The 26,682-nt window shown below is 51.8% G+C and overlaps 2 protein-coding genes and 1 non-coding gene across 3 annotated transcripts in view; 1 reads left to right on the top strand and 2 right to left on the bottom strand.

Annotated features, from left to right (window-relative positions):
* Window positions 1–26,682, top strand: part of LOC144258246 (uncharacterized) — a 640,730-nt gene that overhangs the window by 252,480 nt on the left and 361,568 nt on the right. The window lies entirely within an intron of this gene.
* TRNAA-UGC (transfer RNA alanine (anticodon UGC)) lies at window positions 8,820–8,891 on the bottom strand. Its single transcript has one exon. It is a non-coding gene; the product is annotated as a tRNA-Ala (tRNA).
* LOC144258303 (uncharacterized) lies at window positions 14,304–20,635 on the bottom strand. The gene is made up of 6 exons (XM_077806779.1): window positions 20,594–20,635; window positions 19,441–19,567; window positions 16,210–16,323; window positions 15,353–15,799; window positions 14,458–15,184; window positions 14,304–14,373 (listed from the first exon to the last, which is right to left on the bottom strand). Exons 1-6 carry the CDS (start codon window positions 20,633–20,635, stop codon window positions 14,304–14,306), a joined length of 1,527 nt encoding a protein of 508 aa, XP_077662905.1.

Here is a 26,682-nt window from a genome sequence, read left to right as displayed (position 1 = left end):
AGACTTACCCCCAACCTCTCTCAATTCACAGAGTTTTGGAACCCATGATCCTTGCCTAGCGAGTGCTACTTACTTGATGGTGAGTCCCTCCATCATAACAAAAGGCCAAGTACAGTTCCCAGCACAGTTCCCATAATCAGGGTAATAACAATTTATTCTTTCTGCCCCAATAACAGAGACACTGGGGATCCCACAGCAGCCAAAGTGACCATTTGGGCAGCTATGGCCGTGTTCTAGGCGGGGTGGGTGTGCCTATGCAAATGAGATCGGCCCCTGAAGTTCTTTTCCACAACTTGCCAGACCTCACCACCAGATGTCAGGGTGAGGCTCACCCTGACACTGCTTACACTCCGTGTGGCCTGCCAGTCTCGGAAGCGGCTGGCACGTCCCTGCAGCCCCGGGGGTGGGGGGATCTCCACACGCTGCCCCCGCCCCGAGGGCCGACTCTGCCATCTGTGGCAATGGGAGCTGCTGGGGTGGTGTCCGTGGGCAGCGATGGGCAGAGACCCCCCACCTAGGAGCTGCTGCCAGAGAGGGGTGTGGGTCGCTTTTGGGAGATGCCTGAGGTAAGAGCTGCACCCTCACTCTCTCCCGCACCCTGAAGGGTTAATGTTTAGCTATTCCACCTGGAAGCAGGCAGGGCACACCCTGACTGTTTCGTAGAAGCAATGCACACATTGCTCTATCCAAGGAGAAGGGCTAGATATGAACCATGAGAACTTGATTGTTTGGACAGCAACTGTGGGAGGCTTTCTTAGCCTGGGCTCAAGGCCTGAGAACCAGGATTGTAGTAGCTAAAGGATGGTAACTAAGTATATGAATCAACGTCATACATTCCTTTGGGTAGCAGTGTGTAATGCTTAGGGGGAGAAATATAATAAAAGGAGAAGGTGGAAGGCGGGGGGCAGAACAGCCCATCTCCGCTGACCAGCCTGCTTGCTTGGATAAAGCTGTGTTCTGTCTCATCACTGAATCGCCACAACTGGCGCCCAAACGTGGGGCCCTCAGCACTCACCTCGCCCGGCAAGGGTTTCAGACGCGTCACTCATCCGCTTCACGGATTCCGGTGAGTATTTTTCATTGTGGTAAGGATGGGAAGCTCCCTCTCTGCTTTGCAAGTGCAACACCGCAGTGAGCTGCAGTATTTGCTGCGTTAGGCTCAGCATGACTGCCCGGCTCGAGCACTTACTCTCCTGCTGCAGGAGGTGCGTGCCCAGTGCCCGTGGTACCCTGAAGCCGGAAGCCTTAAGCTAGCGGACTGGGAGCGATTGGGCCAGACATTGCACAAAGAGCCTCAGGCGCCCGTGCAGGCTTTACATGCCTGGCACCTCTGCCGCGACGTGGTACAGCGTGTCGCCTCGGAAAGGCCCTCTCCAGCACCAACAGAGGGGCTGCCGATCTCGCCACCCCCGTCCGCTCCTGCAGCCATCCCCCCTCCTGGCGATGCAACCCAGCGTGTCGCTTCGGAAAGACCCTCTCCCGTACCCACAGCCCCCCCTCTCCCTGCTTCGCCCCCAGGGCCTCTATTACCACCGCCTCCCTGGCCTTCCCCACCGGAGCCGGTGTGTGATCACCCTCCCCCCATGGGGCCCCCCGGAGGGTCATCTGCATCTGCTCAGAAGCTTTCGCTGGTGCAACAAATGGTTCACGCAGCGAAAGCTCGATCAGATCTTACAGCGGAGGAGCTGGCTGATCTGGTCTCCGTTTGCCCGGTGACCTGGCAGAATGATGACCAGGGCAACCCCGTGGGCACCTGGACCACTTTGCCATACTCGGTGGTTAGAGAGGTAAAGAAAGCAATTCGTGAATTTGGCCTGACTAGCACCTTTGTGCGTGGTCCCATTGAAGGGATGGGTACTGGGTACTCCCTAATCCCTGAGGATTGGAAAACGCTGCTGCGCATGATGTTGTCACCCAGTCAGTATGTTATTTGGCTTAGTGAGTATCGGCAGATGGCAGAACGCCAAGCTCAGGTTCATAGAGAGCGCGGTATCATTTATGAGCATTTGGCAGGGGAGGGCCCGTTTGCTACTATTGAGATGCAGTCTCAACTCCCTCAGGCCGTCTTCCCCATTATTTCCACCTGTCATAAATATAAAGGGAAGGGTAAACCCCTTTGAAATCCCTCCTGGCCAGGGGAAAGCTCCTCTCACCTGTAAAGGGTTAAGAAGCTAAAGGTAACCTCGCTGGCACCTGACCAAAATGACCAATGAGGGGACAAGATACTTTCAAAAGCTGGGAGGAGGGAGAGAAACAAAGGGTCTGTGTCTGTCTGTATGCTGTGCTTGGCCAGGGATAGACCAGGAATGGAGTCTTAGAACTTTTAGTAAGTAATCTAGCTAGGTATGTGTTAGATTATGATTTCTTTAAATGGCTGAGAAAAGAATTGTGCTGAATAGAATAACTATTTCTGTCTGTGTATCTTTTTTGTAACTTAAGGTTTTGCCTAGAGGGGTTCTCTATGTTTTTTAATCTAATTACCCTGTAAGATATCTACCATCCTGATTTTACAGGGGGGATTTCTTTATTTCTATTTACTTCTATTTTCTATTAAAAGTCTTCTTGTAAAAAACTGAATGCTTTTTCATTGTTCTCAGATCCAAGGGTTTGGGTCTGTGGTCACCTATGCAAATTGGTGAGGCTTTTTATCCAACATTTCCCAGGAAAGGGGGGGTGCAAGTGTTGGGAGGATTGTTCATTGTTCTTAAGATCCAAGGGTCTGGGTCTGTAGTCACCTAGGCAAATTGGTGAGGCTTTTTACCAAACCTTGTCCAGGAAGTGGGGTGCAGGGTTTTGGGAAGTATTTTGGGGGGAAAGACGCGTCCAAACAGCTCTTCCCCAGTAACCAGTATTAGTTTGGTGGTGGTAGCGGCCATTCCAAGGACCACGGGTGGAATACTTTGTACCTTGGGGAAGTTTTGACCTAAGCTGGTAAAGATAAGCTTAGGAGGTTTTTCATGCAGGTCCCCACATCTGTACCCTAGAGTTCAGAGTGGGGGAGGAACCTTGACACCACCTGTGCCCAGCATGCTTTCAAGAAGGTCCCGGATTCAGGCAAGCCTACCAAAAGCTTTGTCAGTATCCGTCAGGGTGCCTCAGAGTCCTTTTTGGATTTTACCAACAGATTGCAGGAGGCTATCCTCCGACAGGTGGATAACACTGAGGCAGCTCACGAGCTCCTGTTAAAATTGGCAGTTGAAAATGCAAACGAGGATTGCCGCCGTGCTCTCCAGGCAGCGCAAGCCTCTGGTATTTTAGAGCTCTCAGACATGCTGCGGGCGTGCCAGAACATCGGCACACAAGCCCACAAGGCTGGAGTTCTGGCTGCCGCCCTCAGAAAAACTGGGAAGGAGGGGAAGCGCTGTTACCGCTGTGGTAAGGAGGGTCACTTTCAGCGGGAGTGCCGCTCATTTAAGGCACCAGCCCGACCCTCAAAGAAGTGCCCCAAGTGTGGGAAAGGTTATCACTGGGCTAATCAGTGTCGTAGCGGGTCGGGAAACCGCGCGACGGGTCCCCCCCGAACCCAGGGCCAAATGGGGGTGTTTCCTACTCAGACAATCGCTCCTCTGCCTTGGAATCCGTAGACTCTGTGAGGGCGGCGACTGCTGGAAGTGCAGGGCTTGATTTGATCATGCAGGAGGACACTGACTTTCGGCTGCCAGGGGAGGTCTGTGCCATACCTACACAGGTGACGGGACCTCTCCCTGCCGGCTTTGTAGGTCTTGTTCTCCCTCGCTCACATGCTGGGAAACAGGGCTTTTTTGTCATTCCAGGGGTCATTGATGCTGATTACACTGGCATTATTAAGGTTCAGGTGTGGACTCATCTTCCACAGTCGCTCCCGCGTGGACGGTCAATTGCACAATTGATTTTAGTCCCCTATCAGGTGCCAGCTGCCGAGGATCGAACTCGGGGCGGAGGTGGCTTTGGATCAACGTTGTCTCACTTGCCGTCTCACAGTGCGTCTTCTCCACTTGTTGCTCTGACAATGTCAGTCCGCCCCTCGAAACCTCAGTTAACACTTCTCTTAAATGATGTTCCTTTTACAGGGCTGGTGGACACTGGAGCTGACTTTACGGTGATTCGTGATCTGGAGTGGCCGGTTAGTTGGCCTACGGTTCCTTCTAGAGAATTGTGGGGGATCGGGGGTAGTAAACCCGGGCGCCAAAGTTTGTCTTGGGTCACGGTCTCTAAACCGGGAGGCTGTACCCTTGCTACTATCAGCCCTTTTGTGCTCCCTGTCCACCTCAATATTTGGGGCCGTGATTTACTTACAAAGTTAGACACCACCCTCGATATTAACATCTGATGGCCCAAAACCCTCCCTCACCCACCGTGCCCTCCGCCTTACCCTTGGTATGGCAATCCTTAGAGCCCGTATGGATTGACCAGTGGCCCCTCCCTCTAAAAAAGCTAAAAGCACTTCATTCGCTTGTGCAGCAGCATTTGCAAGCACAGCGACTGGAGAGCTCCACTAGTCCCTGGAACACCCCGGTGTTTGTTATTAAGAAAAAATCGGGTGCTTGGCGGCTGTTACGTGATTTAAGGGAAATAAATAAACGCATCCAACCTATGGGCCCCTTGCAATTTGGCTTACCAAATCCAAATTTAATTCCTCAAACCAATCAACTTTGTGTGTTAGATTTAAAAGGTTGTTTTTTCACCATCCCCCTTTGCCCTCAGAATTAGCTGCTGTTATTTTGGCCTTTCAACCTTTTGCTGTTTGTCCCTTTAATTTAATTGTGGCTACCCATTATGTTTATTAGGTAATTGATCATTTACCCCTTGCCCTCATTACCCCTCAGGTTGATGCAGACCTCCTTCGCCTGTTTTTGTTTTTGCAGCACCTTTTTGCCATTTGTCATTTCCCTTATTTTGTTGCTCATATTCGCAGTCATACCCCTCTGCCTGGGCCACTCGCTGAGGGCACTGCACACGCCGGTCGCGCGTTGCGTGGTCAGGTAAATTCCCTTTTTTTGACCCCATTGAAAGCCATGCCTTTTTTTAGCAGTCTGCCTCTGTTTTGGCCCGGCAGTTTCACATTCCTGCTGATCATGCACGTTCCATTGGTCCTTCCTGCCCCCACTGTGCTTCTGCTGCTCCTACTTTTTCTTATGCCGTTAACCCCCGAGGTACCGCAGCAAATCAGCTGTGGCAGATGGATGTTACTCATGTGCCACAATTCCGCCCCTATTTGTTTTTACATGTCTTTGTTGATACTTATTCAGGCTTTCTTTTGAGCTTCCCCACAACGTGGGGAAGCCACTAACAAAGTTATTCATCATTTGCTGGCCTGCTTTTTTGTTATGGGTCGCCCCTGCCAAATTAAAACAGATAATACCCCAGCCTACTGCTCTGCAGCCCTCTCCACCTTTTGTGCCCGCTGGGACGTCCGTCTTAAACATGGAATCCCTTATAATTCCACGGGCCAAGTCATTGTTGAACGCGCCAATCGCACACTCAAAACCTTGCTAGATAAACAATTAAAACAAGGGGAGCTGCGTCTCCGAACCTTAGGAGACATTCAACAACAAATGCACATCCTCTTGTTTACTTTAAATAATTTAACACTGAATGCTGATCAGCAGACCCCTGCGGATTGGCATTTTCACAAATCTGAGGTACTGGAAAGACCGCGTGTCTTTTACCGTCAGCTGCCCGATCCACAGTGGCTGGGCCCAGTACCTCTAATCACTTGGGGTCGGGGATATGCTGCTGTGTCTCTCCCTGCAGGACCGTTGTGGGTTCCAGCTCGGTGTGTGCGACCGGCACTTAAACAACATGGCATGGCACCAGGGACTGTTGAATCCCATACCGGAGTTTCAGCTGACCTTGGAGGAGACCGCGTTGCCCCCCGGGTCAACAACAGTGGGACGGAAACGGAGGAGGCGTAGCGTCCCAAGCCAGCCCGTGACATGGGGAGCAGTAAAAGCATTGGTCGCCGCGGCCCAACGAAGACTGGCAGCAGATCAACAGCCAGAGACTCCTGAGACTTTATTTGTGGCGATTCTCGCCCAAATCACTGCTAATTCTGTGATGATTGTGTGCCTTTTGTGCCTGCTATTTCCTGTAGGGGTTGGCTCGGAAGTGCTTCCCCCGTTACAAGCCCGAATGACATGTAACATATGGGAAAGATTGGCTTCAATAGCAAATGTTACCCACTGTTGTTTATCTAATTCTGTAGCAGCCGGAGATTTGTTAGGTACATGCCTTATTCCAGTATGTCATCACCCTGAGGAGATGGAGAATAAGACACTGTTCTCTGCTTATGCGTATCTTTCCTCCCAGTACTCTAGCATGGCTAATTGGGGCCCGGCCAACTATATTCTGCCTCGCACGGCTATATCCCTCCACACACCGTACCCGCCCGGGGCTCACAATGTCACCTGTGCGCGTGTAGTTAACTGCACTAGTACAAAGGTGCCCTTGGGCTGTCGAAAAATTTCTCAACCCCTTTTAAATTGTTCCCATGCTGTTAATGTTTCATATAATTATGGCCATATCATCCTACCATCAGGATGGGTTTTTACTTGTGGTTCACGCACCTTTAATTATATTCCTGCAAATTTAAGTGATGGCACCCTTTGCTGTCTTAGTAGAATGACACTTATATTGCCTTTTGCTGGTTACAATTGTAGTAAAAGAAGTGTACCCCTTTTAGATGATTATATTGCAGATGTTGAGCTTTTGGTTATTCTGTGTTTGTAATCATTGGGCTTATTTTTTTGCTGCTGCTGTGTACAATGTATTCCTTCCTTGTTAAGACTTTGTAAAATTTTGCCCTGGAAAGCTCCCCAGGTTATGTCCTTGTCTGTCTGGGAGTTAAATAGCATGACAAAACAAATTGACGGCTACCATGAGATGGCCAAATATCAATAAATAAAAAACGGGGAGATGAAGGGTTAATGTTTAGCTATTCCACCTGGAAGCAGGCGGGGCACACCCTGACTGTTTCGTAGAAGCAATGCACACATTGCTCTATCCAAGGACAAGGGCTAGATATGAACCATGAGAACTTGATTGTTTGGACAGCAACTGTGGGAGGCTTTCTTAGCCTGGGCTCAAGGCCTGAGAACCAGGATTGTAGTAGCTAAAGGATGGTAACTAAGTATATGAATCAACGTCATACATTCCTTTGGGTAGCAGTGTGTAATGCTTAGGGGGAGAAATATAATAAAAGGAGAAGGTGGAAGGCGGGGGGGCAGAACAGCCCATCTCCGCTGACCAGCCTGCTTGCTTGGATAAAGCTGTGTTCTGTCTGATCACTGAACCGCCACACGCACCCCAAGCCCCAGCCCAGACCCCAACCCCCTGCACCCAAACCTCCTCCCAGAGTCCACCCCCTGCACTCCCTCCTGCACCCTACCCCCATGCCCCAGCCCAGAGCCCACACCCCACACCCAAACTTCCTCCCAGAGCCTGCGCCCGCACCCCCTCCTGCACCCCAACCCCCAACCCACATCCCGCACCCAAACTTCCTCCCACAGGACTCCCCCCACACCTGCTCTCGCACCCCAACCCTCTTCCCCAGCCCAGATCCCACCCCCTGCACCCAAACTCCCTCCCAGAGCCCGACCTGCACCCTCTCCTGCACCCCAACCCCCTCCCCCAGCCCAGAGCCCACACCCAAACTTCCTCCCACAGGCCTCCCCCCACACCTGCTCTCGCACCCCAACCCCCTCCCCCAGCCCATAGCCCGCACCTGAACTCCCTCCCAGAACCTGGCCACCCCACCCATTCCTGAACCCAACACCCTGCCCCAGCCAAGACCCCACACCTGCACCCAAACTGCCTCCCAGAGCCTGTACTCCTCACCCCCTCCCACACCCTAACCCCCTGCTCCAGCCCAGAGCCCACACCACACACCCAAACTTCCTCCCAGAGCCTGCGCCCGCACCCCCTCCTGCACCCCAACCCCCAACCCCAACCCAGACCCCGCACCCTGCATTCCCTCCTGCACCCCAACCCCCTGCCGCAACCCACAGCCCACACCCAAACTCCCTCCCAGAGCCCAACCCCTTTCCCTCTCCCTCCCATACCCAATCTCCCTCCGAGAACCTTAGGCAGATGTGGGGGGAGGTGGACGGGGAGGCAGGACTTGGTCCCATTCTGGAAACCACCAAAAATTGTAGAAACCTGCCGCCCCTGTCCAGCCCAACCTTCTGCGGGTGCCCCTCAGGCCCCATCCGTGCAGGGTTTGAAGCTTGGGTTGCTTAAATTCCAGGACGCTGGGGGACTTCAGCTCCCCTTTGTCCAGCGGGAACCTTCACCCCACTCCCAACCAGATTCTTCTCCATGGGATGACTGTCGGGGGGATGGGCCCCTCCTTGTCTTTTCTCTCTGGGAAAGGCCAGGGTACCTAGAACTGGGGTATCTGAGCACCCAGGACCTTCTATGGAGATGCCCTTCGCCTTCCCCTTCTGTGGTCCCATCTGTCATTGACTCCAGCCTGTTTTCTATCTATCGTCAGCACCATCCCAAGCCAGCTGCACCCGCCTCAAAAAGACAGTGTCCCCTGATGGGTGTAAATCACTGAGCTCTCTCCTCTCTGAGCACTGACTGCCCCTCCCTCTCCTTGCCCCTCAGTCTGGGCAGACGGGACCTTTCCCTCCAGGGCTGGAGGATTCCCCCTTCTCATCCGCTACTGTCCCAAGCCACCCCTTGGGTGGGAATCTTAAATGTACCAAAGTGACTTAGGAGCAGAAACCCCCACAGACCTTCCGTGCAATGGGCACCTGCCCCGCACTGAGCAGGACTGAAACTCCTGCTGGGCCACATCCCCTCTGGGCCTGAGCAAAGCAGCAGGGTGAAAAGAGACTTGGAGATGCTGGGGATCGAACCCAGGGCCTCATACATGCAAAGCATGTGCTCTACCACTGAGCTACATCCCCAGACGGGGGCTGTTTGGGATGGGCTACGCTCAGAGCCCTCCTGTTTCCAGAGCCTCCAGGGGCCTAACGGCAGCATGGGGGACACATTCCCTGCTCTGAGGGCCAAACCCTCTGTCCTGGAGGTTGCTGGTTCTCAGGGGTCACTTTGCAGCAGGGCCAGTTTCTCTATGTGGGGGAGAGAGAGGGCCTGCCCTGGACTGAGGGTGCAGAGATACACTCGGTTAAGGAGTGCTGGGGGATCTGCAGTTTTTGCAGTGGGGAGGAGTCTCAAGGTCACACGTTGCGGGTAAGCTGGGACATTAGGGACTCCAGGATGTGAGGCTGGTAAAAACGGAACTGCAAAAAAACCTCCCCCTTTGCTCCCTGCTTTGCCCTGTCCCTGTTTCATGAAAATCTCCATCTCTGCCCCGGCTCTCAGAAACCCCCTCTCTCCCTTGGGTATTTTCATGGTTTCTTCTTTTTTTCATGGTCTTTTTCAAAGATTTTTTGCCATCGAAATGATCAAGTACATTTAAAATGAGAAAAACAATCAAGCAACACATCTGCATCTCCTGCACCAGGCATGGCATCGTGTCGGACTTTTTCTCCCGAAAAGTCCAGGCAGGCAGGCATCTCCCCCACATTTACTGCACACCAGGCCCAGAACTGAGCTTCACTGGCAGCAGCGAGGGGGGACGGGTGGGCCTGAGCTGTCTGGGGATTATTTTAATCTATTTTTCGGAGGATGAAATCCATGCAGCTTCCACTTCTCCGTCTCTCCCCAGGAAATAACGTGTCTGTGCAAGGCACCCAAACCTTTTCACAAGAAGAAGTGAAATGAAATGGCCACACGATGGCATCAGAACCTAAGACATGAGAAGCCATGTTCTTGTTCAATGTGCATTGAAGCTGAACACAAGGGAGGTGTTTTTTCTTTGACTCCTAGCTCCCCCCCACACACTCTAATCCACTTGACACCCCTTTCCTCCCACAGCCAGGAATAGAACCCAGGAGTCATGACTATTAGCCCCCCTAATCTAGCCCACTAGATACTTCTCCCTGGGACAAAGGAGAAGCTCTGCGACCCTGTACTGTCCCTTTGCCTCCCTGCTTGTGCGGCACTTGAAACCCAATGGGGTTTCCTTGGGCAGTTTTGAATCTTGCTCCCAGGGAGGGTGTAATTTTAGGTGCAGGTTCCAAACAGCGCAATGAACCAGCCAGAAGGGGCAGGAGGTATCGGTGTAGGAGCTATTGAAATAATCTTAGCAATGTACGTCAGGGGAACCATTATTAATGACGACAGGTTTCAGAGTAGCAGCCGTCTTAGTCTGTATCTGCAAAAAGGAAAGGAGGACTTGTGGCACCTTAGAGACTAAGCAATTTCTTTGAGCATAAGCTTTCGTGAGCTACAGCTCACTTCATCGGATGCATTCTCTAGCTCACGAAAGCTTATGCTCAAATAAATAGCTTAGCCTCTAAGGTGCCACAAGTCCTCCTGTTCTTTTTTTTAGTTATTAAAGAAGTGTCAGTAAAAGGTCAGAATGGGATCATCTCATTGTCACAGTAGAGGGCTCTGTGATGGTTTTCAATTTGTGATGGTTTTCAATTTGGTTTCCACCCTAGCCACCACCTAGCACATGTTTGAACCTCTTCCTCTCTTAGCGTTGCTCGTTATCAGAGAAGGGGAGAGAGAGTGAGCCACAGAAACACAGACCTAGTGACTGAAGGAAACATTTCTTTGCTCTTTGCTTGGCTCTGTCAGTTATTTGGGTACAAACTCACCCCTCACCCACTGTCTCTGCTGGGCTCAATGGGCAGGAAGAGCTCGGGACATTATTGTAGCTTAACAGGGAAATCCTTGCTGATCTTAAATACAAAAAAGAAGCTTACAAGAAGTGGTAGATTGGACAAATGACCAGGGATGAGTATAAAAATATTGCTTGGGCATGCAGGAGTGAAATCAGGAAGGCCAAATCACACCTGGAGTTGTAGCTAGCAAGAGATGTTAAGAGTAACAAGAAGGCTTTCTTCAGGTATGTTGGCAACAAGGAGAAAGCCAAGGAAAGTGTGGGCCCCTTACTGAATGAGGGAGGCACCCTAGTGACAGAGGATGTGAAAAAATCTAATGTACTCAATGCTTTTTTTGCCTGTCTTCACGAACAAGCTCAGCTCCCAGACTGCTGCCCTGGGCAGCACAGCATGGGGGGGAGATGACCAGCCCTCTGTGGAGAAAGAAGTGGTTCGGGACTATTTAGAAAAGCTGGACGAGCACAAGTCCATGGGGCCGGATGCGTTGCATCCGAGAGGGCTAAAGGAGTTGGCGGATGTAATTGCAGAGCCATTGTCCAATATCTTTGAAAACTCATGGTGATCGGGGGAAGTCCCAGACGACTGGGGTGTATAAGTCCCATTTTGGGGTGTATAAGTAGGGGCATTGCCAGCAGATCAAGGGATGTGATCCTTCCCCTCAATTCGACACTGGTGAGGCCTCATCTGGAGTACTGTGTCCAGTTTTGGGCCCCACACTACAAGAAGGATGTGGAGAAATTGGAAAGAGTCCAGCGAAAGGCAACAAAAATGATTCGGGGTCTGGAACACATGCCTTATGAGGAGAGGCTGAGGGAACTGGGATTGTTTACTCTACAAAAGAGAAGAATGAGGGGGGATGTCATAGCTGCTTTGAACTAAATGAAGGTGGATCCAAAGAGGACGGATCTAGACTATTCTCAGTGACAGCAGATGACAGGACAAGGAGTAACGGTCAAGTTGCAGTGGGGGAGATTTAGGTTGGATATTAGGAAAAACTTTTTCACTAGGAGGGTGGTGAAACACTGGAATGGGTTACCTTGGAAGGTGGTGGAATCTCCTTCCTTAGAAGTTTTTAAGATCAGGCTTGACAAAGCCCTGGCTGGGATGATTTAGTTGGGGATTGGTCCTCCTCTGGGCAGGGGGTTGGACTAGATACCTCCTGAGGTCCCTTCCAACCCCGATATCCTAAGATTCTATGATCATTTGGCCAACAACATGCAGCAAAGCACCCAACTCAGTTGCATGAATGCTCTATAAACCACTCCTCAATTATACAGAGACACCAGCATATCTCCCCAGCTCTCAGCCTTGCACCTCAGAAATGTACCATCTTACACGGCTCACGGCCTTCTCTTGAAAAGTGTAAGCTCATTAATTAGTTCGCCACTTCATCAAAAATAAAGGGCACATGAACCAGCCTTTGTCATGTGAGCAACTTTCCCAAGCACTTTGGACAAACTCAGGAGTAAGTATAAAATAGTAAAATAAGTTTATTAACTACAGAAAGTTAGATTTTAACTGAGTATAAGTATTGGTCACAGAGTTCAAAAGTGGTTACATAACAAATGAAAACAGACTCCCAGTCTAAACTCTAATTTGAATATACTAAGCAAGAATTGGATCAAACAGCTTTTCTCACCCACTGGTTGCTCCAGGCCATGTTGAGTTCTTAATACACAGACTGAATTCCCTCTCAGCCTGGGACCAATCTCCGCAGTTCAAATTCTGAGTCTTCCAGACAATCTTCCAGGTGTTGAGATTGGGGAAGAGACAGGCCACGTGGGGGTGTCTTTGACTCTCATACATATTTTTTCTCCAGCTGCTAGGTAGATTCTTGACGTGATGCTGGGGTTAGTTAGCCCCCAGTATGGAGCAGCAGTTTGCCTCCTGCACCTTGTGGTAGGCGTGTCACAGCTCCTTCAACTTTGGCCCCGCACGGCAGTGTGTCCCTGTCATGGCCCCTTTCTATCATGCATCACGACCAAACCACAGACTCTGGACTCAGCATTCATGTATCCTGCAGTCTGAACTTGGAATCTGTTACATTCCCTCATTGGCTACCATCATTTAACCAACACGGAAGTGCTTCTTGTCCAGCAAGGCAGCCAGTTTGGGACCCATAGGCATGGCATGGCTCTGAAGGAATCAGCTGTTTCTCTCTGTGCTTCAGGAAACTTGGGATCCAAATGGTAAAAGACAGTTGTTCCCAGTTTCATCATGGCATCCCTTAGAAGTGTGAGCAATTCTAAAAACAGTTTACCTTGGCCACAGGTCACCATAGCGTCCATCTCTGGGGTGAAAATCAACCACTAAAACCTCTCATTTCTACCTGAGTTCTTGTCAAATCTTTGACCTTAGTTGTAGCAATTTTACACGGCTCTAGCGTAGAATTCTTCACCAACCACACAACATACCAGTAGCGATACTGAGGTATAACTCCCCCAAATATGCCCTTTTGTTTCTTTAATCTGGTGGCACAGATTTAAATAAGGGACTACATTCAGGTGCGGCTTAGAATCCCTCTAAGACACCAAATGTCAGGTATCTACTCAAAATGGGTGTCTTTCTGCAGCTCTATCACATTCCTCATGGATGTCATTTCCTACACATTTACAGCATCTCCCAGGAGGGAGCTGAACAGAAATGTCACTTCCATTTTTCCCATCTCTACCTAGGAAGGGATTGCATTTCCCAAATAAGAGGCAACATGCACCTGATTAGGAAGGGAAGATCTTCAGGAGCAACCTCCTGCAGGGCATGGGCCACAACTGCTTTGGGAGGCAAATGAATGGGTCTTTTGCTTAGTTCCAAATCATTTACTAGAGAATCCTCTTCCCAGCCCCTTTGGGAAATATTGACCTTACCAATTGAAGAACAGGGGGATAGAGATGGTGATGGAGAATCCCTCTGATTTACCCTATGTTCTTCTGTTGTTACAGAGGGGAAAAGACATTTTTTCCTATCCCTTCCCTATTCCTGCTCTTTGTTATACTTCAATATATTTTAAGGGAGGAAAACGGTCGTGAAAATATCTGTCTTCAGGAAAACCTGAAGCAACAACGCTCTGATGAACTGTGACAACTGGGAATGAAACAATATGATCCTGGTGGGGGAACTTGATGACTAACAATTGTTTTTAAATGGGGGAACAGTATAACTGTGATGCTCAGGCTTTGTTTAGACTAGGACATGTGATGGAGTTTAGGTCAGATCAAGGGGAAAGCTAATGCCAACCACTGCACCTCGGCTGCATCTGCACGACAACTGTAATTGTCTTTTAACACCAAGATCACTAACTTGAGCAGCCAACGCCATGTACAGTCCTAGTGGATGTAAGGCACGGGTAGTTTTTGCCTCAGTGTAGCTTGTTGGGAACAAACCTCTCTCCCCCACCTGGAGCTGATGAACATTCCTGGCTGGAGGGACACACGCTCCTTTGACCCAAAAGGAAAGGAGTTGATAGAAAACATCACAGGACTGACCCCAAAGAAGGGTGAGCTGCAAAAGGCAGGAGCAGGCAACTCATCTGGGGGAGCTGAGTAACCACGGTGAAGATGGGGCACAGATCACTAAGTGGGAATTATCAAATGTGATTTAAAAGAAAAAAAAAACCTTTGGCCAGCCCTAGTCAAGGCATTTGATCACTCCCATGTGGATTTTCTGATGTCTAATAAGGGTTGAGCGCTGATTGAAGCTTCTCCCACACTCAGAGCATGTGTAAGGTGTGTCTCCCGTGTGGATTCGCTGATGTGTGATCAGGTTTGAGCTCCGATTGAACCTTTTCCCACATTCAGAGCACGTGTAGGGCCTCTCTCCTGTGTGGATTCGCTGATGTGTGATAAGGGCTGAGCTTTGATTGAAGTGTTTGCCACACTCACGGCATCCATAAGGTTTCTCACCCGTATGGATTCGCCGATGTATGATAAAGTATGAGCTCCGATTGAAGCGTTTCCCACACTCAGAGCATCCATAAGGCTTCTCACCTGTGTGGATTCTTCTATGTGTGGTCAGTACAGAGCTCCGATTAAAGCTTTTCCCGCACTCAGAGCACATGTAGGGGGTCTCTCCTGTGTGCGTTCTCTGATGTGTGATTAGGGTAGAGCTCTGATTGAAGCTTTTCCCACACTCAGAGCATTTGTAGGGTGTGTCTCCCGTGTGGATTCGCTGATGTGTGATCAGGTTTGAGCTCCGATTGAAGCTTTTCCCACACTCAGAGCATGTGTAGGGCCTCTCCCCTGTGTGGATTCGCTGATGTGAGAGGAGGGATGAACTGTCAATGAAGTGCTTCCCACACTCAGGGCATCCATAAGGTTTCTCACCCGTGTGGATTTTCCGATGTCTAATCAGGTGTGAGCTCTGCTTGAAGTGTTTCCCACACTCAGGGCATCCGTAAGGTTTCTCACCCGTGTGGATTTCCTGATGTGTAATAAGGTGTGAGCTCTGCTTGAAGTGTTTCCCACACTCAGGGCATCCGTGAGGTTTCTCACCCATGTGGATTTTCCGATGTGTAATAAGGTGTGAGCTCTGCTTGAAGTGTTTCCCACACTCAGGGCATCCATAAGGTTTCTCACCCGTGTGGATTTTCCAATGTCTAATCAGGTGTGAGCTCTGCTTGAAGTGTTTCCCACACTCAGGGCATCCATAAGGTTTCTCACCCGTGTGGATTTTGCGATGTGTAATAAGGTGTGAGCTCTGCTTGAAGTGTTTCCCACACTCAGGGCAGCCATAAGGTTTCTCATCTATGTGGATTCTCTTATGTGCAATGAGATGCGAGCTCTGCGTGAAGCATTTCCCACACACACAGCATGCGTAAGGTTTCTCACCCGTGTGGATTCTCTGATGTGTGAGAAGGTCCGAGCTCCCTTTGAAGCTTTTCCCACACTCGAGGCATGTGTAGCGTGTTCCTTCCAAGTTCATTCTCTCACGTGTAATAAGGTCTGACTGGCTACCGAAGTTTTCCTCTGGCCTCTGCTGACTCTCACAGGCTTTTGTTTTTTCTGGGCGTGCACAGCTCCCAGAATCATTCCCTTTGGACCTTCCTGACAACATCCCATGGGCTTCTACTCGCTCAGCATCTTCCTGCTCGGGTTCCTCCTCGTTTTCACTCACCATCCCAGCACCTGACGGGAGACCAAGAGAATCCAGACGTAAGTCTCTGCCTGCGCCAGAGAGAAAGGAAATCTCAGAGAGAAGAATGGAAAAAGGGATGAAGGAACCAAAATGTGTACAGGACAGATCAAACCTATCAGGAGCCGATTTTCCCTTAAACCTTCCCCAGAGGAGAGAAAGGAAGGGATCAGTTCTAGGTCCGTATCTCAGATGAAATCTCAGGGGACAGCGAGATTGCGGAGGGACCTGCTGCCAGTTGTCAGTCAGGATAGGTGGGAAGCCATGAGTGACCTCTGCCTAACGATTCCACATCTGCAGGGAACAATCCTGAACTTGGAGAGCTCACAAGGTCTTTGTAGGGCATCCCAAATGTTTCCTGTATTCACCGACAGTTTTGGGGTTGGTTTAACCAATGCCTCACCTATGCAGGCAGCTCTCGGGAGCACTTTTTTCTTAGAGCCATGAAGGTCTGGGACGCACGGCTCCTCCCCTCGTTCCAGCTGCGAGATCACATCAGTTCTGGAAACTGGAAACCCTGCTCAAGGCAAAGAAAACAAGGGAGGTCAGTGGAATTTGTGGGATACTTGTCACAAAGAATATTCCATGCTTTTAAGCCCAGCTCACTTTGAAGTAGTAACGTCCCAAGGCCGGCTTCCTTGGCTCAAAGTGCCAGGAGATGATTATTATCAATCATATTCATTACCTTAGTGCCTAAGGGCCAACTAACAGTGGGTCCTCATTTTGCTAGGCACAGTACAAACCGAGAAGCGTTGATGGCCTGTGTCCTGAAGAAGTTTCAATCTAAATAGACAAGGCAGACACAGAATGGGGGAAGGGGTAGAACCCACCAGCAGAGTGAACTCCGTGAAGGCAGAGTGGCAGATCTGATCAACACAGGCCTAGATCTTGAGACTATCGGATTTAATGTTACAACCAGGGCCAGTGTTTTCCGGAAATTGTCGCTAGGACTGCATTTTTTCCCAAAATTACTCTTTGTTTGTGGAATCACCGTTAATATCCGGAATTGCTGATCAGAGGGTGGGTGGGGCATGCAGGGTCACAATCCCCCAGATTTCTCCCTGGAGACACCCGTCTCCTCCCCAGGGCACAGGCTGGCTGCGGTTGAGACTTGATGCCAATTTCTTCCCTCCTCATACAAGTCTGGGATCAGCAGTGGGACGCCAGGCTCTCTCATCATGCTGCAGAGAGGACGGCACTCACAGCTGCTCGCGGCCGTGTCCACAGCACCTCTCCCCTGCTCATCTGCCCTGTACACAGCTGGTTCATGCCCCGTCTCTCCAGCGCACAGCTGGCTCTAGGCTCTCAATGTCCAGTATCTGAGCCCCACCGCCCCCACACAGCCGGCTCCTGTCCCCTCCCCCCAAGGCACTTTCAGGTTTTAAAGGATTCGATATTGCTCACGTTTCTCAATTACTCTCTTTTCATTGCCTGCAAACTCTTGCCCTAATTATGACTGTTATCTGTATATCTAAGCCAGCCCTTGAAAGCATGAATTCTTCACAGACTATGATGCTGAGATGCGCCACATGACACCAGGAAGGGCTGCAGGATGGGTTTCCTGTGCAAGCTGGTATCACTACAGGGTGATGAATGCCAGATCTCAAGGCTGGTTATGCAGAGCTCCACCTTTTGAAGCTTTACCCAACGCAGAAAGGGGTAGGGATGGATTTCCCCTCATTCAGGAGACTGAAGACGACAGACTTTTGGGGGATAAACAGCTGAGTTTGAGCTGACTGAGGGGGGTCTTTCTGGGCTACAAACTCACAGGACCTGATAACCACCAAGAGGTAACCCTTTAAGAAAGGTTTTAATACACTTTGGAACCCATCAGGGATTCCCATGAGGACCGCTGAGGGAATGAAGGGAAACACGCATTTGGATGCTCTTCTTCTTTTATGAGAACGGGAACAGGAAGGGCAGGGATATCACTGAATGCAGGATCTCAGCAGTACTAGGTGTCAGGATAGCACCATATTGCAGCCCATTGGAAAACATAATCCCAACTACACATATAAAATGATGGGCTCTAAATGAGCTGTTTCCACTCAACAGAGGGATCTTGGAGTCACTGGGCACACTTCTCTGAAAACATCAACTCAGTGTGCCACGGCAGTCAAAAAGCAAAGAGAATGTTGGGAATCATTCCGAAATGGATAGATAAGAAGACAGAAAATATCATATCGCCTCTATATAAACCCATGGTACACCCACATCTCGAATACTGCCTGCAGATGTGGTTGCCCCATCTCAAAAAAGATATATTGGAATTGGAAAAGGTTCAGAAAAGGGCAACCCAAATGATTACAGGTATGAAACTCTTCTGTACGGGGAAAGATTAAAAAGACCGGGACTATTCAGCTTGGAAAAGAGACAAAGGGGGGATATGAGAGAGGTCTCTAAAATCAAAACTGCCGTGGAGAAAGTAAATAAGGACGTGTCATTTACTCCTTCTCAGAACACAAGGACTAGGAATCACCCAATCAAATTAATAGGCAGCAGGTTTATAAGAAACAAAAGGAAGTATTTCTTCACACAATGCACAGTCAACCTGGAGAACTCCTTGCCAGAGGACGTTGTGAAGGCCAAGATTAGAATAGGGTTACAAAAAAAAAAACAAAAAACACCATGAGAAATCTATTGAGGACAGGTCCGTGAATGGTTATTAGCCAGGATGGGCAGGGATGGTGTCCCTAACTTCTGTTTGTCATAAGCTGTGAATGGGTGACAGGAGATGAATCACTCCATGATTCCCTGTTCTGTTCATTCCCTCTGGGACACCCGGCGCTGGTCACTGTCGGAAGACAGGACACTGAGCTAGATGGACCTTTGGTCTGTCCCAGTGTGGCCGTTCTTAAATACTAGGGAATCTAATGAGTCCAGTGCAATGGGAGGGAGTAGGAAAATCCCTGGGTGTGGAGAACACTGGGAAATTAGAAACTATCATTCAGAAGCAACAGACTCTAAATAGTCTAGAAAAGCAGAATGTGAAAAATAAGAATCGGGGTCATGTGACTTCAGGAATGAGGGACTCAAAAAACCAAGTCTGCAGAGAAGAGAGATTGTGGCTATTGCACATGGGGATGGGGGGAGCAACTCTCCAGGTCTCAAGGATTTTCACCAGCAACCGAGGCCATTGTCCCATGCACGGGGCAATCCGGAGCAGTGAGGAGTTGTGTCATCTGTAATCCTGGCTGAGTTTCAATGCTCTGCTGCTGGAGCTCCCTTGTCTGGATTCCCCCAGCCACCATTCAAGGTCTGTGTGATCAGTAACCCTGGACCAGCCGCTCTGACCCCAGCAGCCTGCTTCTTACACCCCAAGCACATTCTGGTCTGGGTGGAGAAGGCTCAGGGTTTGAGAGAAGGCCAGGGGTAGGAAGCTTCTGTTCGTTATGCTGGACCTAACCCCCCGTTTTACTTGTGCAAACAGGAGATATTTGACACTGTGCGATTCTGCTCCTGTGCTCTCTTCCCACAGCGTTCAGCAGCAGGGGAGGGTCTCTGGTCGTGTGTGTGTCACTGGCATGCTGGGGTGATGCTGGAACAGGACAGAGCAGAGGTGGCATTGTGGGGGTGGCGTGAACCTCATCTCTTCCGTTCCCCCTCCAAGAACCGAGGGGACAGGAACCCTTACCCAGCGAGGTCACAGTCTCATAGGTCTCCTGCATGACGTCTCTGTAGAGAGCTCTCTGAGCGGGGTCCAGCAGAGCCCACTCTTCCCTGGTGAAATACACAGCCACCTCCTCGAAGGTCACCGGCCCCTGAAAGAGCAAGAGCCCCACACTCAGGAGCTGCTGCCCCACTCACAGCCCCACTATTCGTGGGGGAGAGGAGCCAATCAAAGGGAAACTCTGGGTGGACCGCAGTCAACAGAGTTCCACCCCCACCCCGCTCAGAGCACACAGCAAACACCAGGGTGAAGGGGCGAAGAGACACCCCTCCTCTCTCCCAGCAGATCCATCACACACCTACTAGACACAGACTGATACCGGAGATGCTGCCCCGAGCAGTGTCGAGGGAGAGATCTCTTGTAGGAAGCCCAACACCCTCCTCCTTGTGAAAAGAAAAGGAGGACTTGTGGCACCTTAGAGACTATCCAATTTATGTGAGCATAAGCTTCCGTGAGCTACAGCTCATTTCATCAGATGCAAACTGTGGAAAGTGTAGAAGAGCTTTTTATATACACACAAATCATGAAAAAAATACCTCCTCCCACCCCACTCTCCTGCTGGTAATAGCTTATCTAAAGTGATCACTCTCCTTACAATGTGTATGATAATCAAGGTGGCCCATTTCCAGCACAAATCCAGGGTTTAACAAGAACGTCGGGGGAGGGGGGCAGGAAAAAACAAGGGGAAATAGGTTACCTTGCATAATGACTTAGCCACTCCTAGAGCTGGATATGAAGCAGGGGAATCTCCCCTAAGCCTGACTGGTGGCTTCCCCCTTCGTATTTCAAGGCACCCGATGGTTAGTTGGGTCAGGCTCCAGCACGAGGAGTCTACTCCTTTTTCCCAGCCCCATCTAGGTAGGTTATTTTCTGTTCACCAGTTTGGAGCATTTCCACCTCCGAACCTCATGGGTCTCTTCCTAGAATCTAGGGCCACTTATTAAACAACTCCCAGCTGGTCTGCCACCCCCTGGCCTCCTCCCTTTCTCCACCCTGTGCATTTCCTGCCCCGCTCCAACCTCCAAACCAGATGGTGCAAACCTTCCCCTCTCCTGTGTATTTGCTGTCCCTCTCCCTCCTGCAGGAACAGATCAGAACCCCCGACAATAATCCCTACCTGAGCTGGCTCCTCTGCAGCCATGTCGCTCCCTTGTCCCATGGGAGGACGGGATGAACCGGAAAGAAACATGAGCGTCGTTCTGCAACCTGGCCGGGCAAGAAGGGCTGTTGTGGAAGTTTAGGAACGGGCATTAGTTCATTTCACATCATGCTTCCCCCAGGCTCTTTCCTTGCAGAGCGAGATCCGAGATTCTGCCGTGCTAAGAAAATGCTCAATCTCTGGATTACAGCATAGACCTGGCCCCTCCTGCCAGGCTAAACCCACAGACACACTTTTAACCTCCTTTCTCCCTCCCGCATTCCAAAACAAAGTCTCTGAACGCAATCCTAGAAAAAAGCAGAACCGAAGGAGTCCCTTTCGAGGATTCCCTCTGACACTGACCCCACGGCAGCCACACCCCAGCAGGAGGGACATGGAGTCAGGAACTGGGTTTTCCTCTCTCTCATCCTCCTCTTGTCCACAGGAAAGTGATTCTCCCCACAGTGCAGTAATACATCTGTCTGGGCAGATGAGAGAGCTGGAAATCTCTTTCAAAACTCTTTTATCCCACGGACCCTGTCAGTCTCTCTATCTCCTTTTCCCTGGGCCCTCTCCATGCCTGTCTGCTAGGAAACTCTCATTCCTGGGTTGTTTGCTCCCCCATGGCTGGATTTGCTCCTGCAAATGGCAGGAGAAATGGGGTGGGGGGCTGTTTGTGTACAGTTATTTTTACTCCTTCACTGCCTGCCTGGGATTTCTCCATTGCCTGCCTATGACCCCCACCTGCCCTCCACCAGGATCTGCCAGGCCATTTGCCTGGGACCCCCTCCTCTAACCTGCAGGACCCCCTGACACTTTACAGGAGGACCCCTCACTCTGCGCCAGGGACCGCCCCAGCACACTTCTGTGCACTGGGCATGGCAATGGTCCCAGGAGCCAGCTGGGCAATCCCAGACAGAGCCCCTGGCACAGCACCAGGCAGCGTCTAATCCCCTGCCCCACCTGCCCAAGAGACCCCCACCACCACTGGTCTGCAGCCAACAGGCCCCCAGCTGCACAAAATGAGAGGGATTTTATAGCAGTTGTTGATAGGAGGTAAAAGCTGAGCGTATTTCCCACCACTATTTGGTCAATAAATAGAGCGGAAATGGGCAACGTTGGCAAACGTTTTAGATCTATATTCAGGAATCTGAGAAAAGGTGTAAATCTGAGATTTTCGTCGTAATTTATAATTACAGAGACAGGGAAAGCTCTCAGGGGCATATTCAATTAGAAGTAGATAACTAGAGTAAAAGTGGGGCAAACTTTTTTATCAATCTTTGAGACGTACAGAGAAAAAGTGTCACAAACTACGCAACTGAGAACATGGGATAAACGCCAAGACCGGGGGGGCTTTTATGTGGCTATTAAAGAACGAGCTGGAAAAGGGGGACCGTTTGTGATATAAAATCCAGCCTGTCCAATACATAAACAGAGAGTGATTGTCCCCCCCCCACGGCCCCCGTTCACTTGGGCAGCAGCGAGCCCTCTGAGGGGCTGACTGAAGGGGGCGCGGGGGGGAGCTGGAGGGCTCCCTGGGGGCGGGGAGGGGAGGCGGCAGTGGGGGATGGGCAGGTGGGGGGCAGAGAGTCACTTTCCTGCCCTCCCCCGCCCAGCGCTCCCCCCGCGGGGTCTCCCACTCACCGGGGCGGGTCCCAGCTGGACAAAGCCCCCCCCCGGCCGGGCACGGGGGGGTTAATGACAAGCCCCACCCCACACAGACCCCGGAAGGGAGCCGCAGGTGCTCCTTCTACAGATCCGACACGAGGCAGCGCCTGGTCTGCTCCAAGCCCCGCCCCCAGACGCTGCCCCGCCCCCTTACGCTGCCCCGCCCCCGGCCTGCTTCAGGCCGCGCCCCCTTGCGCTGCCCCCCCCCGTCTGCTCCAGGCCCCGCCCCCAGGCGCTGCCTCGTGTCGGGTCTCTCGGAGGAGCAGCTGCGGCTCCCCTCTGGGGTCTGTGCTGGGGGGGCCTGTCATTAACCCCCCGTGCCCGGCCGGGGGGGGCTTTCTCCAGCTGGGACCAGCCCCTGGCTCTGCCCGCCCCCGACCCGGTGAGTGGGAGACCCCGCGGGGGGGGGGGGGGGAAGCGCTGGTGGGGGGGCAGGAAAGTGACTCTCTGCCCCCGGCACGGCTGGGATTGGGGGGGGCAGAGACTGGGGCCCGGCGGGCGGGGTCCCTTGGAGGGTGTTGGGGGGAGAAGCCGGAGTTGGGGGGGGTGGGGGTTGAACTCTCTCTGTGCAGCCAGGAAATTCCCGGGGGGGAAGTGGAGGGCGGCGGGGGAGTTAATTGGATCCCCTTCCCCCCCCCCGCGGGCACGAATGCCCCCCAGTTTTCCCCTTTTCCTTTTCGGTAGCTCCCACGTGGTTGTAAACTGCCCCCCAACCCACCCCCATTGATCCGCTCTCTCGTCTCCCCTGATCCCCCCCCCGTCTCTCCCTCCTCCTCACATGACCATTGAAACACCCCTCCCGTGGGGGGGGGGGGCGGGATTTCCCTTCCCCCCCCTGTTTTATCCTCAGCGATTTGTCCCGCTGTCGGTGGGAAGTTGGAGCCCGGAGCCATCCCCCAACCTGGCTGCCCCGGTGTGGGGGTGGGAGGAGACGCTGGGTCTCTGCCGGGGCGGGGAAGGGAGGGGACGTGTCCCCCATGGGGCTGCCCCCGATCCCGGCTTCCGAGTCCCACTTGCTGCCCCCCAACTGCAGCACCGTTGCCCCCAGCCCCCACCTGCCCCCCACCTGCCGATCCCCCACTACCGCCCCCTGCCCTCCCCCAGGGAGCCCTCCAGCTCCCCCACACCCCCTCCAGTCAGCCCCTCACAGGGCTCCCTGCTGTCCAGGTGAACGGGGGCAGTGGGGGGGGGACCATCACTTTCTGTTTATGTGCTGGATAGGCTGGATTTTATATCACAAACGATCCCCCTTTTCCAGTTCGTTCTTTAATAGCCACATAAAATCCCCCCCAGTCTTGTCGTTTATCCCATGTTCTCAGTTGCGTAGTTTGTGATACGTTTTCTCTGTAGGTCTCACAGATTCATAAAAAAGTTTAGGGGGACTTGTGGCCCTTAGAGACTAACAAATTTATTTGAGCATGAGCTTTCGTGAGCTACAGCTCACTTCATCGGATGCATACCGTGGAAACTGCAGAAGACATTATATACACAGAGACCATGAAACAATACCCCCTCCCACCCCACTCTCCTGCTGGTAATAGCTTATCCAAAGTGATCATCAAGTTGGGCCACTTCCAGCACAAATCCAGGTTTTCTCACCCTCCGCCCCGCCCCGCCCCCCAAGCAAACTCACTCTCCTGCTGGTAATAGCTTATCCAAAGCGACCACTCTCCCTACAATGTGCATGATAATCAAGGTGGGCCATTTCCAGCATAAATCCACGTTTAACCAGAACGTCGCCCTGAGTCCTTCTCCATCCTGGTTGGGAAATGAACCCCCCTGCAACAATGATCATCTTTCCCTCTCCTTTGAGAATCATTTGTTCCCTCCTTTCTCTCTGTTAAAAATGTTTGCTGATAAAAGAGACTAGCCATATATTCAATACCCATCAAAGCCAGGGGCCTCCCCCTGTTTGGGGGATGGGTGGTTCCCAGTTGGTAACAGGAGAGTTGGCTGGACCCTTTTCTTTTCTCCAGCTGGCACGGGATGAGGAGGTCCCTCTGAGTGCAGCGTGGGTCCAGAAGTATCCCAAACCCCATGACAAAGGGTCTCCGTTAGGGGGGGCTTCCCGCAGTGCAAAGCTGTAGCCAACTCTGGGGTGGATCCACGGTGGCCATTATTTGCTCGTGACAGAGTATGGAAATGACTTACTTATTTTGGCCCTCCATGGCTTCCCTTCTCCTGTTAAAGAGGCGTCCCCCCGGGCTCCCTCTGCCTGTGTGACTGGCCAGCAGGGGGTGGTGATAACTTTCTGTCCACTTGTCAGACACTGTGAGGGAACACTGTTGCTGGGGGGGTGCATGTCTGTGTGGGGAGATTGCAGCGGGAGCTGAAGGGGCATTGTGGTAGGGGAAAGCCTCTGGGTGGCTGGGCAGGAGGGACCCTAGTCAGGTTGGTGGTTTCTGGAGGGTTTGGGGTTTCAGGGGGTAGTTCTGATGTGCCCAGCCCTAAGGCTATGGGTCCTGGAGGTGGGTATTGCTGGGGGCCTGTTGGCTGCAGACCAGTGGGGGTGGGGGTCTCTTGGGCAGGTGGGGCAGGGCATTAGACGCTGCCTGGTGCTGTGCCAGAGGCTCTGTCTGGGATTGCCCAGCTGGCTCCTGGGACCATTGCCATGCCCAGTGCACAGAGCTGTGGTGGGGCGGTCCCTGGCGCAGAGTGAGGGGTCCTCCTGTAAAGCGTCAGGGGGTCCTGCTGGGAGGAGGAGGGGGTCCCAAGCAAATGGCCTGGCAGATCCTGGTGGAGGGCAGGTGGGGGTCCTAGGCAGGCAATGGGGAAATCCCAGGCAGGCAGTGAAGGACTATAAAATGACTCTACACAAACAGGCGCCCACCCCATTTCTCCTGCCATTTGCAGGAGCAAATCCAGCCATGGGGGAGCAAACAACCCAGGAATGAGAGTTTCCTAGCAGACAGGCATGGAGAGGGCACAGGGAAAAGGAGATAGAGAGACTGACAGGGTCCGTGGGATAAGAGTTTTGAAAGAGATTTCCAGCTCTCTCATCTGCCCAGACAGATGTATTACTGCACTGTGGGGAGAATCACTTTCCTGTGGACAAGAGGAGGATGAGAGAGAGGAAAACCCAGTTCCTGACTCCATGTCCCTCCTGCTGGGGTGTGGCTGCCGTGGGGTCAGTGTCAGAGGGAATCCTCGAAAGGGACTCCTTTGGTTCTGCTTTTTTCTAGGATTGCGTTCAGAGACTTTGTTTTGGGACGCGGGAGGGAGAAAGGAGGTTCAAAGTGTATCTGTGGGCTTAGCCTGGCAGGAGGGGCCAGGTCTCTGCTGTAATCCAGAGATTGAGCATTTTCTCAGCACGGCAGAATCTCGGATCTCGCTCTGCAAGGAAAGAGCCTGGGGGAAGCGTGATGTGAAATGAACTAATGCCCGTTCCTAAACTTCCACAACAGCCCTTCTCGCCCGGCCAGGCTGCAGAACAAGGCTCATGTTTCTTTCCGGTTCATCCCGTCCTCCCATGGGACAAGGGAGCGACATGGCTGCAGAGGAGCCAGCTCAGGTAGGGATTATTGGGGGGGTTCTGATCTGTTCCTGCAGGAGGGAGAGGGACAGGAAATACACGGGAGAGGGGAAGGTTTGCACCGTCTGGTTTGGAGGTTGGAGCGGGGCAGGAAATGCACAGGGTGGAGAAAGGGAGGAGGCCAGGGGGTGGCAGACCTGCTGGGAGTTGTTTAATAAGTGGCCCTAGATTCTAGGAAGAGACCCATGAGGGTCAGAGGTGGAAATGCTCCAATCTGGTGAACAGAAAATAACCAACTAGATGGGGCTGGGAAAAAGGACCAGACTCATAGTGCTGGAGCCTGACCCAACGAACCAGCAGGTGCCTTGAAATATGAAGGGGGAAGCCACCAGTCAGGCTTAGGGGAGATTCCCCTGCCTCATATCCAGCTCTGGGAGTGGCGAAGTCATTATGCATGGTAACCCATTTCCCCTTTTTTTTTCCTGCTCTCCCCCCCCCCCCCCGACGTTCTTGTTAAACCCTGGATTTGTGCTCGAAATGGGCTACCTTGATTATCATACACATTGTAAGGAGAGTGATGACTTTAGATAAGCTATTACCAGCAGGAGAGTGGGGTGGGAGGAGGTATTTTTTTCATGATTTGTGAGTATATAAAAAGATCTTCTACACTTTCCACAGTTTGCATCCGATGAAGTGAGCTGTAGCTCACGAAAGCTTATGCTCAAATAAATTGGATAGTCTCTAAGGTGCCACAAGTCCTCCTTTTCTTTTCACAAGGAGGAGGGTGTTGGGCTTCCTACAAGAGATCTCTCCCTAGACCCTGCTTGGGGCAGCATCTCCGGTATCAGTCTGTGGCTAGCAGGTGTGTGATGGATCTGCTGGGAGAGAGGAGGGGTGTCTCTTCGCCCCCTCCCCCTGGTGTTTCCTG

Source organism: Eretmochelys imbricata, chromosome 28 (genome assembly GCF_965152235.1).
Source record: "Eretmochelys imbricata isolate rEreImb1 chromosome 28, rEreImb1.hap1, whole genome shotgun sequence".
NCBI classification, from domain to species: Eukaryota; Metazoa; Chordata; order Testudines; family Cheloniidae; genus Eretmochelys; species Eretmochelys imbricata.
The sequence above is the reverse complement of the archived record's forward strand: the minus strand, read 5'-3'. Positions and strand labels throughout refer to the sequence as shown.